We start from the raw sequence: 17678 nt of genomic DNA, 5'->3' as shown, positions 1-17678 counted from the left end.
AAAATCTTCAAGAGGCACTGCACATGCTGGGGTCGTTTCTGTTACTTTTAATTGGCCAGAGGGGGTCAGCACGGAGTAGTCTGAGGCACCCATCACTGGCCAAGAACCCAGGGAAACAAGATGAGAATCTAAATAATGTAAACCCCCAAAGCAAGAGCCCACACCAAAACTGCGGCTTAATATGAGGGAATGAAACCCTGTGGTGAGACAAAGAGATACTGAAAGAGTCTCTGAGAGGAAGAAGTGGAAGCCTCATTGCTTGAATAATTTAAATCCTAAATGAATAATACAAACACAAATATACTGAAGGGAACGATCCACTGGCAGGGCATCGAGTAGATGGATATATTGATGCTTTTTGTAATTCTGTTTTCATGACCTGTACATACTACTTCCAAAATGATCCTAAGTCATGAGGTTTTGAATCCCTAGGCATTGTAACATAGCATGTAATAACAGCAGTGTATACTGTAGAATAACAAACTTCACTTTACGAATCCTTCCAGAAAAAGTTAAGTTGCCTGCTGTCTTACTGTTTGCCATGTGATGTTACCTTTATCAGCCTAGGAAATTTAGCTCACAGAAGTTCTGCTATTATAAATTTTGCATTTATAATTCATATTCTTGTCATCAGATTATAGTCCCTCAGAGAGAATTACATGTAAAACATACATTGAACAAAATCCAAAATAAGTATAACATAACTTTTTTTTGTGCTACTGAGGGATTAAACTAGCTGTAAAATTAACTAGAAATTTGTAATCACTTTTTAGAGCATAATTTCAGGTGGACACTTCTTTTGTCCTTTTGTGATACTAAAATCTTGATAACCTTTCTCCCATTGATATATCTGAAGTCCTGAATACTAATAAGACTATATGCAGACACAATAAAGTAAACCTTAAGGCCAAATACAATAATCACATCTGTGCAATCTCATTGACATCAGTGGTCTTGCCAGAAATAAGAACCTTTTTTTAGAGAGCAAAAGCAAAACACAAAATAACCATAATCAGACCTAATTCAAGGTGCATTTTGTAACAACAATAATGAAGTTCCCAGTTTGCTATGTGGGTGACTGTGTGGCTGTAGGATTAGGGAAGTCTTACTAGTCCTGGGGCTTCAGTGTAATGCAAGTAAAGACAAGTTACTGCTAGAAGGAGCCAGCTCTGGCAGCGGCAACTGCCACCAAGCACCCTATGCCTCTCTCTCAGTAGCATGAGCAGAGATTTGCTGTTTGGCTCCTCATGATGTTCAAACAGCTGATTTCTATCTTCTCCAACAAAGGTAATTTGGCAGTGTGTTGTCCCAGGGCAACTGCATCCTTCTCCTGTGCCTAAAGCCCAGCCAGTCATAATCCAACTGATGATCATTATTATTATGAAGGATTAAAACAAAATCTAGAGCTATGACTCAAAATTTTGGAAAGACATTAAACAGAAAGAAGACAAGGAAGCAAAAGTGATAAAAACCAAAAGGTGAAGATAAGAGACATAAATCTGTCAAGGAATCACAAAGGCCATCTTAGCATAAAATGGGATTCAAATTAAGGATTCAATATTTCACTTGACAGGTCTGAAGACCCTCCCAGCCTTATTTAAAATTGGAAGCATGTGTAGCATAGATGGATGAATAAATGACAGGTCACACAGGTTATACATGGTAAAAGCAACACAGATATCCCATGCTAACTGGAACAATGGGGAAAACGAAACAAAAAAAAGAAAAGAAAAGAAAAGAAAAGAAAAGAAAAGAAAAGAAAAGAAAAGAAAAGAAAAGAAAAGAAAAGAAAAGAAAAGAAAAGAAAAGAAAAGAAAAGAAAAGAAAAGAAAAGAAAAGAAAAGAAAAGAAAAGAAAAGAAAAGGAAAAAACCAAGAACTATCAAGACTTAACACTATATTACTCTAGTACAAAAAGTGTTTATTCAAATGGGAATGCACTAGTAAACTTCTGTCTACAGGAGGGCAAACCATAGAATCATGACAATAACGAAATGGAAAAACATAGGACTTTGAAAAGTAACAACATATGGCTAAAGATTATTTAAACTGGAGGAGGAAAGTCATTTCTCTTAGGGAGAGTCTCCTGGAGCATCAACCTGTAAAAGGCATCAAGTATGAGAAGAATGCTGGACTAAAACTGACTGTCTCCTTTACATTTTTTTCCACCAAGAATATGATGGGAAATATGATTAGAGCTATTTCCCCAGAGTTATCTTTTCCTAACAATAACATTTTTAATTGCTAAATGCCAAGATGTTGAAACAGATCAGTAACACATCTCCAGGCACATATTCCTCTAAATTCTCTTAAGGAACTTGAGAAGGAAGTGTTTAAAATGCCAGCGAAAACCTTGAAATCACTATTTCAAAACCAGCTGCTATCCTTGAGGCCGGGAAACGCCATGTACAATTTTGCTGTAGAGCAGCAAGGTTCACTGGGAGCTATTGCTGGGCGGTGGCGAGGGCGGTGCCGTGAGGGGCGATGCCACCAGGGGGCAGAGGACCGGGGATCGGTCGTGCTGGATGGATTTTAGCTCCGGAGGCACTCTCCCTCGGCATTGCAGAGCTGGCAACTCTACAATTTTAGAGATAAAACATGTATCTCCATGGCATTCTCCGCTTCTTTCAACACACTAGAGAAGCACATTTACGATCAATTCAAACTTCCCCACTTGCATGCATATTTTCCCAATCAAATGCAAATTTTCTCACATTACTTTCTCTGTGTTACTGGTAAATTGTCCAGTTTTAATATATTTTTCTCTCACACTTCTCTCACTATTGGCTTGCTATAGAAAATTATAAAGCATTATGCACCATGAGTATTAAGCACTGCCGGAGCAACTGATAATCTACAAGACTGCAGGGGTGTAAATCACTGAGATGAAAGATTTTTCTGATGCCACCTATTGCTCATGTAGTTATTACATCTCATAATTCTTGTGAATTAATCCCCTGCTAAAAAACACATCTCAGATCTTGTCTTTCAGCAGCAGTTAGCTTGTTTTGACTGGGGTTATCTTGACCAGGTTCTAAACTAACCAATGTGGAAAAAAAAAAATTGGACTCTGCTTAGTGTATATTCACATAATCAACATCAAAATTCTAGCTACCATTGGGAGACAGAACAGAAAAGGACTTCCAGAGTCACAGAGTACTGGCCCTTGCTATTTCAGTTTCCAGACAAGCATAGTGTGCCTCTCAAACTTAACATGAAAAGATGGGGCTTCAGTGAGATTTGAATACTCAAAATATTTTTTTTCCTTTTTTTTTCTTTTTTTTTTTTTTTTTTCCAGCCAGGCACCTAAAGCACTGGACTCTGGACTCTACTGGCCTGTAGTTGATCTAGTTTGCTACTAACTGTTGAATACTAGAAACAAGCACTGGTTGTTCAGTACAGGTCACAATTTTTATTGTGATTATTTTCTATTGCTGTTATAGAAACATCAAAGTGCCATTTTTTAATGTAAACATAAGAATGAAGTCACTGCTGGCCATTGTGACTTGACGAGATGTTAGATATTATATAAAGTGTTAAAATAAATATGGTCCTCTCACTTTATGTACACAAGTTCTACTGCTGTCTTTGGGAACTTGAATACATTCTCAGGGCAACATATGGGTGCTCTTGGTCAAGACAAAGAGCAGAAAGAGAAAAATTCAACCTGCAGCCTCACCCACTGTCCAAACGACATGAAAAGTGAGTAAAAATATTCTAATAGTTTTATTTTCTAGTGTTGGTCAGTCACAAAAATGTTGTATTTCTCAAAATATTGTAATTGCAAAGAATATATGGCTGTTACTCCTTTGATACATACCTCTGAGTATAGAGATTAAAACATTGGCTTCTGTAAATAAGCAACACTTGCTTCCTAAAATTGATTATATACCTGATTACACACCACTTAATGTAGCTGAGGCTTTGTAATTAGTATACAGTCAATTACTATGCAGCCTTCTAAATAAAATTTATGGGTATGTAAATGATATTTTCAGACATCATTTACAGTTGTGTAAATCCGGAATGATTCCACTGAGATTAAATGAGATTAGTCCAGAAATGTACCCATATACTCAATAGACTGTGTCCCTCCTGTGATAAATATAGAGGATGACACACGGTAACAGTGAAACAAAGGCCACACCTGAGAAAAGCTCACGGGAATAAGGAAACACCTGTTTGTGTTGTGGAAGAACAGGTGGGAGGCGGTGGTTTGCCGGCTCAATATCCTGTGCTTGCTCTTACAAAGAACGGCGAGCAGGTGCCTCTCTTTCTTTCCCTGTGAGTTTATTAAGAAGCCGCCGCTGCTTTGCACTACCCTGGAGATGCCTTTCCAGCATCGCATGGCTGCCCCCAGCTCACTCCCCGTATCACCTCGCCGAGGTCCCCCGGTGCGCACCGTGCCCATGCTAAACGCACACCGTTCTGCCTGCTGGGTAGTTCAGGAAGCCTTAATTACAACCTGAAAATAATAGTCGCTTCCCCGGGGAGCTTCCCGAGTTTTTCCTGTGGGGTGGGAGAAGCTGAGAGGAGCGAGGCGCGGGGGGAGGCAGGCGCTCCCCGGGCCCGACCGCGGCCAGCGGCGCCTCCGTGCGCGCCGGCGGGGCGGGTTCAGCACCACGGCCAGCTCCGAGCGGGCGGCGCGCCTCGGCCCGGCCCCGACCCCGCTCCCGGGCGGCGGGGCGGAGCCCGGCCCCGGGACGCGGCTCCCGCGGCGGGACGGCCTCGGCGTTCGCCCGGGCCCGCCCCGGGCCGGGCGAGGGCTGCCGGCCGGAGCTCACACCCCCGCACCCGCCGGGACCCGGCGCGCCCTCCGCGCCGTTCTACTTGGCCCCCGAGCGGAGCCTCGCACCTGCTCGGCACCCGGGGGGTAGCTCCCGGCACCGGGGGCATCCCCCTTCCTCGGCAGGAGGGGTGCGTGCGGCGAGGGGAAGTCCTCGTCTGGGTCACGCTGCGGGAGGAGGGGGCGATCCCTTCCAGCGGGGCGGGGAAGGATGCCGAGGGCTCCTGTGGTCCCTTCACTCCCCGCCCCCCCATCGCTCAAAATCGACCCCCACTCGCGCCTCCCCCCCCCCCCCCCCCGCCCCAGAAGGGGCGTGTACAAAGCTCCCTCCCTCCCCCGGCCCTGGCAGCGGCTGGGGCTCCCCGGCGGGCCACGCTCAGGGGCCGCGAAAGGGCCGGCGGTGCGGGGAGGGCGGAGAAGCTGGAGCGGCCGGAGGCGGCGGGGCCCCCCGCCGCCAGCGCCCTCGGTCCCCGCTGCCCCCCTGCAACCGCAGCGGTGGGGGATGTGGCACGTCGCGGTGCTGCCGGCGTGTAGCTCATTCCTGATGCCGCTGTTTGTCGCTGAGTTTTGAAGAGATTTATTGGCTGGTTCTTGCTAAGCCACGCTTGAGTAATCCGAGCTGCTGCGCGCCGTGGTGAAGCCCGGAGGGGGGGAACGTCACTCCCTCTGGCAGCGGAGCAACATTAGTCTTCCAGCCCTCTAACCATCACTACAGCGTCGGAAACTGCCGGGTCACAGCCATTTGCTTTGGAAAATTGGCGATGTTTGGTGCTAGAGATCGATTACCCTCGTAATCTTCCCCCCCCCCCCCCTCCTGCTTACCCCACCCCTACCCGCCCCAGACAATAGCGTCCGAGCTCCTCCAGGAAAAAAATAGAAAAGAAAGCAAGGAAAGAAAGAAAGAAAAAGAAAGAAACTGGGGGATGGATCTGACTCCAATAGGAAAAGCGTGTATCTAGAAGTGGTGCTAATGGGAAGAGATTTCCGAGCTCCAGAGGACGATGATTTGTCACAAAGGGTAGCTGGCTCGGCGCTTTGGGCTGGAGCCTTGTAAGAGATCCTTGGAGAAGTCATTGTGCACAGAAAACCGAAGAACTGTACAAACATGCCTGTTCGCAGAGGTCATGTGGCACCACAAAATACATTTTTGGGTACAATCATACGAAAATTTGAAGGGCAAAGTAAGTTCTCTCTTTCTATTTTGCTACAGTAGTTTGATTCTGCTTGTGACTAAATGGACAGCAGCTCCAGACTATTTTAAGTTTGTAGCTTGGGAAGAAAACCCCAGAGGTAAGGAGGGGGATCCCTGGCAGGAGTAACATTGTTTTTGATCTAGAATACAGATTTCTGACTTGAATTATTGGGATTTTTTTTTCCCCGTTTCAAGGAATAGTTTTTATCTTTGACTGTATCCATATTGTATAGCTATAGAAGTTATACCTCTTACCTTCTTCTGAACTGGTGAGATAGCTCTAAAAGCAGAGTGTACAATCTTGCTGCCTGTGCAATGTCTAAAAAATCAGCTAGATTTTTTATTATTGTTGTTGTTATTATTATTAATTATCATTGTCTTTTCAAAATAAAGCAGAACAGTCAGACTTTGATTTAGAGGAAACAGATAATATGTAGAGTTATTAAAGAGAAAATACTCTCTTACCTTGTTGTCATGACTGCATTTTAATATAGCTGTCAAGTATTTCTGCTTTGTTTATGCAAACCTAAAATATCTATCAAACCAGTGCAGATGCATCCTCAGGGAGAGTCTGTGAGATCTTTTCCAATGCAGCAGTTTCCTACCTGTCGAGGAGGCTGAAGCTGAAGTGTTTTTCCTGGCCAGAACTCTGGTTCACTGTTAACTGTAAGAAGGAACACTTGATGCTTGAAATGAATTTCATTTAGAAACAGTAGTTTTGATATATGTACATTTATTTAAATATTTAGCATATTTTTAGTATCAGTCTGGTGCCAACCCTTACAGCTAACTCCAGTTTAAATACTTCATTATACTTAAACCCACGTTACCAATTTAATATTTACATTATTTGCGAAAAAAATGAAGACACTCTTTGTAGTCCTAATTTATCTAAATGCTAAGTCAGTGTTGCTATTCAAGTAAAGTTTTTACACAGTAAAGTGTATATATTTTGAAGAGAATAAAGCACTACCTACTAAGTAGGCAAGTGGTAGTGCAAATGTAGCATGATTGAAAGACGGTAGAAAAAGCACGAATGTAATCTATATTTTTCTCTCCAAGTATTTAATTGGGTTCAAAGACAGAATATCTTTACAATTTTCAAAACTTGTACTGCTAACTTGGTGCCACGCAAATGGTCTTTTATAAAGCAAGGGACCTACTAGTGTGATTAAGTAAGCAGAAATTCATGTTATTAACAGTAGATGTATCAAAGCTGCACATTTATAATTACAATGGGAATAGTGTGTTTTAGTGGTAAACAGAAACAAATGAAATAACACTTGAAACTTTTGAACCTTTCTGTCAGGTGAGGGTTTGGGAAAGGATGATGGACTGAGGCGCACAACTTCAGCGGACTGTGCAAAATGTTTCCAACATCACAATCTTTGGTTTTCACGTACCTTCATACTCCTTTTTTTTTTACTAAGGAATATTTTCTTTTATAAATGTAACTTCTAAAACAATCACAGAGGGAAAAAAAAAATATCATGTTCTTTTCTAGACAGTTTTGTTAAAATACTGACTACAAACTCGCTGTCATTCACTTCAGTGAAAATCCCTACAGAGTAGACTGAGCTGGTTGGACCTTATCCCAGGAAGCCCTTCACTTGAGTAGAGCCCCCTTCCCAAGGCCCCACTTCCCCCCAGAAGAAGCTACTAACTTTTCAAGGACTTTCCTGGAGTTATGGCTGACAGGATAGTGCTCATCTCCTGGGTTTCAGTGAAGCTAAAAAAGACAAAATTTTGAAGTCAAAAGGAGTTTTGCAAAAGACTTGCATAACCTGTTTTTATTTCCTTAAAAGACAACTATCTTCATCTTTAATGTATTCTAAATTTGTTGAAGTTTCTTTAAAAGCTGTGGATCAAATTAGCTACCTTAAATGACTGAAAATCTCCGCATTTCAGGCATCCCAGTGAAAAGAAGGGTTGTTTAGCATCCATCCATGCAATCAACACTTTATGAAATGTTGAAAGAGTACTAAAAAATGCATCACTTTCTTTTATTGCAGATAAAAAATTCATCATTGCTAATGCTAGAGTGCAGAATTGTGCTATCATCTACTGCAATGATGGGTTCTGTGAGATGACCGGGTTCTCCAGGCCAGATGTCATGCAGAAACCTTGCACCTGTGATTTTCTTCATGGGCCAGAGACCAAAAGACATCATATTGCCCAAATTGCTCAAGCACTGCTGGGGTCAGAGGAGAGGAAAGTAGAAGTCACCTATTATCACAAAGATGGTAAAGTCTGTTTTTATTTTCAAGACTTTTTATGTGTTTGGTTATCAGTTGATTGGTAAAAGAAGTGTGTATGATCTGCTGGCCAGACCCTTTGCTGGAGCAGTGTTGTAATTTCTCTGAAGTCCAATGAAGTACACTTACGTATACCAGTAAGGGAATCTGCCCTGAAAGTAGTGGGTGTATAGACTATATACTGTACACTGACTCTAACAGCTGAATGAAGCTAGCACTATGTTTGCAACTGTTGAACAAAAGTTCTCCTCTCGGTTGCTTTAAAGCAGATCTAAATATCCTAAAGTAAGCAGCCATACAACAATGAACAGATAACACAAGCATAGAGGGAACATCCTGTGAATGTTAATTTTCATGAACCGTTTCATCTCACAGGACATAGGAATGGTGTATCAGTTTCGGGGGACTTAACTCTGCCTGCCTCACACAATGGGAACTGTACCTTGATTTAACTGCAATGTTTTATTGGAAAAAGTACAACAAGGTTACAAGTAGCAAAATTGGCCTATCACGAAGAAAGCATTAGCTTATAAAGAAAGGGACAGGTCTTTTTCAGAGATGAGATATTGTGAAGTTGGAGTACCTACAACTGAACCACAGAATTTGTCCTAGAATTATGTTGTCAGAGTAAAAATCTTGGGACGGCTGAACTATGAAGAGTTTCCCTGTTACTCAGTGAAGACTCAATATTTATCTATTAACACTATTGCTGATATAAGGAAGAATGGCTGAATCTGCTATGCTGATGCTTTTTTCCTGTTAAGAGCATAAAATGAATAAATTACCGTATTTGCAGATTAAAAAATGCATACACATGAAAACTAATTATAATACTTAATAGTTATATGTAGGGTTTGTTGTTGTGTTTTTTTTCTAATTACCCAGGGTTATTTACAGAAACATCCATCTTTCGAACAAATCCAAGTAATGGATAAGTGTGGTGTACCTTATTCTGTCTGTTGCTGTGTACACTATTGGGAGAAGGAAAAGGAAATTCATATTCAAATGCTGAGCTTAAATTAGTTCTGGAGAAGTGCCAGTGTGTTGTTTGCATCAGTTTTAGAATCACATGCAATGGATGCTCTTGCATTTTAAAGTCACAGAATTAAACCCTGTTCTCAATAATTCTGTTGTTATCTCGGAGAGACTTAAGTAATATTATTTTTAGCTTAGGCTAGTATAATTCAGATAGGACTCGGGCCAACCATTCTACCCACACTACCAATATTTAAGCATATTCTTCTTAGCACCTTCTCAGTAGAGTCCTTTATTCTTAGGTCTGGTTTGGTGGTCTGGAGCAGATTTTGGTCAAGATTTGTTGTTTTAGCTGTGCCTTAAACATAGATTTCTCAGGAGACCTGACACCATGTGTCTTTTATACATCTAGCCTGTGTTTGTTTTAACTTGGCGTGTATTAAAAATAATATTGCAGAAGGAGAATGTCATTACTAACTTTCACAGTCACCAGCCTGGAGCACTGTTTTGAGATCTGGTCATTTAAAAGTGCTTCAGTCTCCCAAGATATTAGGAGGGAGGGAAAGGTGCTTAACTGAAGTACTGCTTATCTGTCAATTACAGTAAATATATATTTTTCTAAAATGCTGGATTCTGGCATCATGCACCACACCATAATATGTTTAAGGCAAACCAAAGTGAAAGTGTTTGTAAAGATTACCATATCTTTTATAAATAGTTTTGAATTTTGAAGCACATTATAAATGAGAGTTATGGATTATTCAGTGTAAACAATCTTATGCATGAGGGTTCTCAGGAACTTCACTTCTGTGAATAGTGTCTTAAAATTACTAGACCATATATTTGAAGGTTAAGGAATTTCAAAAGCTACAGACAACAGTTCTAGACAAATCTGCATTTAATTGCTCAAAATTTTACTGGTCAAAATGTGAACAGGACTTACCATGTGCACTATATACACTGCTAAATTTAAACAAATACAAGTGAATTATTTTGAATTGTAAATACCATTTAAAATATCAAGTCACTGATTACAGGCAAAAATCGACAAAATACAAGATAGGTCTGACACTCAAATGCATAAATGTCTGACAGCTTGATCATTTGTATATACAGACTTTTTTGTTTCATTCCACATCATGTTCAATTTCTTTACAAAACGTGATAAAAAGATCTGAAGTTTATGTGGTTTCTTAACATTGAAACTACCTATTTGATGGATATAATGAATGTCAGTAAACATATTCTATAGTTATTCTAAATTACTGAAAAGATATACTTCACTTTTCATCTTCACTTACTTCACTTTTTCAAATTTGCAAATTTGTTTTTGCAATATAGAGAGTATATATATATATATATATATACACACACACACACATAGCATACCCTTTATATTATAACAATATACAGACTAGTGATACCTAACAAGGACTTCTTCCAGGTTCTGAAGCAAAATGAATTTAAAGACTTTTCTAAAAATCTGAAGGTTTAGTGCCTGGTTAGTGGCTTATTTTGTACTGTGTGCTGTGAGTGAATATGAGAATACTTTAAGAGGTCAATACTAGCACAGTTAGAAATGTAACTTTCTCCATGTGAGTAACCCAAGTTACTCCAACGAACTACCCACTGCTTGAGAGTTTGATTTGACATTATATTTCATAGCCACCTATTGTATAATAACATAATACTAAGCATACAAAGGAGGAAGACAGCTCATGAAGGTGTGATTCACTTGAGGTTCCACTGACAGGAGTTTCTGAAGACCATATTGCACAGTCCTGAATAAATGGCCAATGAATTGCAAATAAAATCTTATTCCACATCACACTATCATTTACTCTACATAAGCCACTGATTATATTAAAAAATATTTTAGTATTTCGAAGTAAAGCAAACGTCAGTGGGATCATATATCCCCTCATAAAGCTAATCTGTCATCAGAAGTCCAGCAATGCAGATATCAGAAAGGGAATCACTCTATAACTAATGCTTTTTCTTTTTAATTCTACCTCACACAGTTTTAAAATGTCACAGCTTTAAAGTTCAACTTAAAAGGAAATTCTTGCACTAGAAAAACAGTATTGTATACGTACTGGGAATTAGGGTTCTGATGTTCTCTACTGGTCTATAGTCCACTTTTCAAGATGAAAGAAAGTGCAAGTTTTTGAGTTTTAAACATCTTGATGATGCAAGACTGAATGCTGCTGTTTGTTCACTGCTTTAATCTTTAGGCCAGATCACATGCTTGAAGAAAAGGGGGCAGAAGGATGGGAAAAAAATTGTAGCAGGTTGATTTGAAGAAAATGGCAGTTGCTTGAATCTACACTGCCTTAAGCACGGCAGACAGAAGATAGAGTGATCAAAGGAGAATGCAAATTTGGGGTATCATGGTTCTATAAATGTGTTACCTAGACTGAGCATATGTCCCTTTCCACTGTGCAGTGTGGGGAGGGTGCAGAGGAGAGGGGCAGAATACTTGTGATAGCTTTGTGTAATTGTTTAGATGGCATGGAGGTGGGATGCCAGCATAACTTACGCAACCAGCAGGCCCTGTCCCAACCACACTGGTGCCCTGTCTTCCCAGAAGTTTTTAACGTTTGCAGCTAAAAGACTTACTGGCTCCTCTTGCAGTATTTGTACCAGAATAAGATTATAGCCTACATTTGGTTTTAATTTCTCCTCACCCCTTTTTCCTCTTAGAAGGGTATTTACACAATCCAGGCAAAGTTCTAGTCCTCTCTCCTGTTAGAGTAGTGCCACAGTAGGTGATTACATAGTTATCAAAAGAATTAATTACTACTGAGAAAAATGGTTAATGGGAACAGATGGACGCCAAAACTAAGGGTCCTAATTTAGAGGTTCTTATCACACAGGAAGCTCCATAAACATCACTGGATGTACTCATGGGATTAAAGACTCAGTAACTTTCTTTTTTAATGTAAATATCCCTTTTTAAAAAGAACAATAGATAAATACAGACAAATTACAAGAACTATTATTTTGAAACAGATTTTTTTTAAAGTCTTGCCCATTAGGCATTAACATCTGCTTAATTCAGAAATTATACTCTGATATCAAAGTAGCAGTATAGTATATTCCCCAATATCTCACAACTTCATTTTCACAAATCTTATAGCTATATTACCTGTATTACAGTTGAAGGTAAGATATTGTTTATACAGAATATCAATCCTTATTTTAATAAAGTTATTTGTGGTGAAAATGTTTGACAGCTCTTCCTTTGAGGACTCCATTTTGCAGTTTAAGTCATTATTGCGTAAATCATTTTTGACAGCTGTAAAATATTGCTTGAGGTGGTAAAGCTGTAAAGCTTTTGACATAAAAAGTATAATTATTTTGGGATTGAGAATGGATATATGATAATCAGAAAGGATTGTATCACACTGAATATCTTCTACTTCTTACCCTACGTTTTGTGGACAACAGTATCTAAGCTTACAGAGTATACCTGTTAAAGGGAGGTAAGGAGATCATTTAATCTTACCCTATACACATCAGATATTCTAGGGATAAGAAGCACTACAGAAAAGTATAGGTTTGAGCAAAGATATGATTAAGCAATTATTTGCAGAGTGTTTACAAACCTCACAAATTACTTGCCACTTACCCAGTTTGAGAAATGTAATTTGCTAGATTTGACTGCAAATTAAACATATTTGTATTTTCAAAACACATTAAGATTCCAAACTAAGATTTTTAAGGCCTTTTAAGCTCTTTTTTGAGGATAAGAAAATAAAAAATGTGTAAACGTACTGACAAAATAAAATGAAAATGGTATTAAGTGTTCTAAAATAGAAAGATCAGGACTTCATTTAGAAGGTCATCATCTAGACTTCAGCCAGCATAGGCGTTTTATCACCTGTTTGTGTTCTATAAATGCTGTGAACATAATAATCAATTAAAAATGCAACTGAAAAGAAAGACCCTTGCATGTATGTCAAGTCCCTTTAGATTAGCTCTAACGTGAGGGTCAGCAAGTGCAATTTTCACTGTAGATTCAATGCCTTAACCAGAGCTGATGAGAAAGGTCTATGAATCAAGTTGTTACCGAAAATCGTAACGAAGAAACCAAGTCGTAGCTCTCCAAACCAAACGACAGTTTAGAAAGGCGACATTGGTTCCTTGCAGCGCTGGGTGCATGGGGGATTTCTCCTCCTACCATGCACACCTCGTTAAAATCATGACAGGTATTTAAAACAGTTAACAAAGTTAGTTACACCTACTGGTTCTACCCCTTAATTAATTATTGGTTAATACTTTTCTTACTTCATCTTAAAGATACAGTTCTCTTTTAATTCACTATGCATGCTCAGAGAGTAGGGGGCTTATTTGGGTTGGGGGCTTTTTCTAGCTAGGAGGTGTGGTTTTCACATTATAATGAGGCAAGTTAACTTTAGGGCACTATTTTGGCACTCTGCTTTATTTTTCTAAAATTCATCTTTGTGTTAATCGTTATTGCTAGTTAGTGGAAAGTTAGTGGAGACAGTTTTTATCTTTAATATGTCTAAATACCAGGTGCATTTGTTACGAAGTATCATCTTTACATTCTTTCCATTCTTTTTCACTTGTTTTTGACCTTGTGTTTCGAGATGTTCTGTAACAAAGTCACTGTCTAATACCTCACTGCTGCAGGAGTTCTTGGTTTGAGAAATACTATCTGACTGCATTTTGATAAAGAAAGTGTTACCTCCCCAACAAGAAGCTGACCAAAAAACCTGTCTTAATGCAAATTTTTTCCAACCATCCTTAAAAAAATAAACTTGGATCAAATCCAGAATGTTACTGAAGGTGTTGAACTATTGGAAATGGATGACCTTTTCTTATGTTTGTAGTGTAATGTTTCTACCTTAGGTTTTAATACTTGTTCTAAGAGACAAGACTGTCCCTTGTCCCATTCAGTATTGCTGGTTTTGCAACAGGGAGCACCATCAGCAGTGAGCTGATACCTCAATGATCAGAATATCTCATTTACCCATCCCCATTCAGTTATGGCTCCTGTGCCTGCCCAGAACTGTGGGTCACTTCTTATTCACATTTCACATGGGATACCTAATGATTATGATAACGTAGCTCTCAGATATACTAAGTAGGTTCATTTATGGGCCAAGTTCAACCATATTTTTCAATTCCTTGACTTTTCGATATATTCTTATTTCTTCTCAGGTTAAGATGAATTTATTTTCGGTAAGAAGGGGGCTTTTATAGAAGATAATTTTTTCCCATTCATGTATTCCTGCTAATAAGAGACAGTATCTGCATTAAAAGGAACAAAAATTACATTGCCTTAAAAATTATTCTCTTTGTCAGTATTTAGGGTCAGAAAGATATGATTAGGTATATCTAGTTTTAACAAATAATGAAGAATACAACTGCTATTATTATAGCTACTGCGTCTTTAACAGAAAAAAGATCTTACTCAGTTTCGAAAAATCCCTTCTGACAGTTTTAAGTTCCTCCAGGGCACAAATAAAAAACCTGCAGGCTAGTGGATCAGGAGGAGTCTTTCATTTCAGTACAGTGTCCAGAGGGAACTCTTCTGCCACTGGACTTCCATAGTACAGTTTTACAGCAGGACTCAGAAAGTCACAAGGTCAACTTACACTAATCAAGAGACCCAAATTCCCCTTGCTTGAGCTACGAAGAATCAATGATTACTGACTTTCGGAAAGAGAGTCCCACAGTGGTAAGAAAGGCGTCACATTCTGGAGTCAAATGGCACTAGAAGGTTACGATATGATACACATACTCAAAATTAAAGCTTTTCTAAGCTGTTTAGAATGATAATATCCTATGCAGAAGAGTTTAATCTGTCAGGCATTGCCTGACAAAGTTTTTTATCTGCTTTGAATATGCTCCTTTCAGTTTTAGTGAAAGTTATTTTGGTTTGGGGTTATGAGACAAAAAGAACAGAAGCTGTTAGTCTATTTTTTGGTGTGGTTTCACATGATTTTATTGTGTCCTCTTTCCATCTTCCATGTGCATCCTTTTTAATGTTACATTCTGATAAGGGAGTTATTCCATACTCCTAATTTGCATTATCAATTGGTTCTTTCTCTTCTCCACCCAATTGGCCCATATATCAAAAACAGATGCAGACAGCAGATCAGGCACCATACCTTGCAATAGACAAGGGGGAAGAGCAACTGCAATAGCAGCCTTATGCATATTTGGTATTATACAAACTTCAGAACATCGCACTTCAAATAGTACCAATGTTGACATTGGTGCTGTTCTTTCTGCTTTCAAGCAATGGAAAGAGAATAGTGGTGTGAATTAGATTTTATCTTAGTGGTTTCAAGTCCAGTTTTAAAGTGTTCCCTACATATTTGACTTAGTGCATGACTCAGTCTCTGTGCTAGACAGTCCATATTCTTCCCAGTTTCCCAGCTAAGTATGGAAAAAGCTTAATCAAGCAGTGTAGGATTCAGAGTAGCAATACCAAGCTGACTATGGAAATTGCTAACTCACTCTGGAAACTGCATATCTCAGAAGCAATCAGAACTGTAGCTGTGAACCTAGATCTAGGCAGAGCAGATGCATGACAATAACAGTGGGGTAATGTGGCTCTGTAGTTACAGCTGGTTTCACGCAGTCTACACCTCTGAAAGTTCACATCTCTGAGGTGAGAAGTATTGGTGTAATAAGTTTATATAGCTTGAACTTTTTAATATAGTATACTGGCTTTTTTTTAAAGGAAATAACATACATATTTGAATTATTTCTTAGAAATTAAATAAAAATTTCATTTGGAAAGCAGAATTACTGCCATAACTAGTCACAAAATGCTTTTTGACCTCCAGCATTTCCATAGATACCCCATTTTAAGCTCTCTTACCAACTTTCTGGTACAGTATAGCTTTTTCGTTTCTACTTTTCTTAATTTTTTAATTCTGTAATCACAGTGAAATCTCATCAGTAAAGAACCACAAAGGATATCAAAATTCAATCTGAAAAAAAGTCAAAGTAAACAGTATAAAGGCGAGGTCCTGTTGTCTTTTTCTGTTTCATTAACCAGACTCTAGTTAATGATCTCATTATACCTAGTTTTGATAATGCCCTCGATTATAGCACTGAAGTGCTATCCACAAAAAGAATATATTCCAGCTTCATTGTTAACAAAGAGCCATCATATCATCAAAACCTAAAAATGGTGTTTAAATGTCAACATTATTAACTATTTCATTGCTGATAGTTGAGTGGAAAAGATCAGAAGAAAGCTTTGGCCAGAAATCACAACTGCCTTCAGTACTTCCCCTCCTACTGAAATTTCTTGCCTTCCTGTCCTTGTTCCTTCACAGTACCATAGTCAATAAAAATCCTTTCTCTTGCATTTTGCCATGACCTCATTTAACAACCTGATTTGCCACATGAGACTGCAGTGGAAACCAGAAAGTCTTGCCTAAATGGTCAGTTCAGTTCAGAGAAACACAACAAGAGTTTACTTCAAATACCGGGAAATCAGGATTTATCACAATATCCAAATACACTGATCCTTGACAGTATCAACTTATGAAATGTTGGCTTCTTCAGAACAAATGCACGGGACTATATAGTAATTGGCTGCTTCTGCTCCCAGAAACACTCCTAAAGGCCTGAGAGCAAGATGGCAATACCTACAGATACAGGACTTGGCTTGTGCACCCGCAGCTTTCACAGAATGAAACTGCAAAGTTTAATTTTTGCAGCACTAAAAATCCTGATCTTTAGGTATTGGAGCACTGCTGGTAGAGACGTACTATGCCATTGCTAACTCGTATTAGCTGGATCTGAGCTGCTACATACAAAGACAACAAGTTATGAAAGAAACATGCCAAACACAGACAAAACCTTCCTCCATTTTAATCCACAGGGTTGAGAGGCAGAGATGACTTCAGAACACAGATAGATATATATTAGGTTTTTTGCCTTTGTCTTATACCTAGGCTGCTTGAAAAGCAGTTAATCATCATATAAATATGTTTGATCACTAATGCATGTTCTAAAGCATTTATTCCCAGCTGTTCTCAGACTTTGGAGTCTGTGCCCTTTTGAGATTATTTCTTAGAGCATTCTCTGCTGATTTTCATTCAAATCAATGCAAGTGTATCTCTGAAAATAGCTTGCAAATTTCCTCCTTTCAAAACTCATTTGTGCCAATCTGCTTTACTCCTTCCTCTCTGGAAAAAATGCCAGATAATCTCATTAGTATTTTGCATGTTTATGGCTGTGTACAAGAAAGCATTTATTTTTATACTTTCAAAAGAACATGAAATTCAGCAGTCCATAAATCCTATTGTCATGGTATTTAAGGTAAAGTACTGTTGCACTTCTGTCTACCTGCTTGAAAAATGGCTTTCAATTCACAAATGGGAAAGAAGGACAGAAAACCTAAAGTCCATGTCATTTTAAATAATGATAATAAAAGAAAGGAAAATGTGTTACTTTTTTTCCATCATAAATGCCCAGCA

At 39.0% G+C, this 17678-nt stretch overlaps 1 protein-coding gene across 1 annotated transcript in view; it reads left to right on the top strand.

The window, feature by feature from the left end:
* Positions 1-5890: 5890 nt before the first annotated feature.
* KCNH7 (potassium voltage-gated channel subfamily H member 7) overlaps positions 5891-17678 on the top strand; it is a 242720-nt gene continuing 230932 nt past the window's right edge. Inside the window, exons 1-2 of the mRNA XM_059820291.1 lie at positions 5891-5966; positions 7990-8220. Coding sequence (XP_059676274.1) covers positions 5891-5966; positions 7990-8220 — 307 coding nt within the window. The remainder of the gene's footprint in view (positions 5967-7989; positions 8221-17678) is intronic.

Source organism: Gavia stellata, chromosome 8 (assembly GCF_030936135.1).
Source record: "Gavia stellata isolate bGavSte3 chromosome 8, bGavSte3.hap2, whole genome shotgun sequence".
Classification (NCBI taxonomy): Eukaryota; Metazoa; Chordata; class Aves; order Gaviiformes; family Gaviidae; genus Gavia; species Gavia stellata.
Note: the sequence above shows the minus strand (reverse complement) of the source record. Positions and strands in the feature narration are given on the sequence as shown.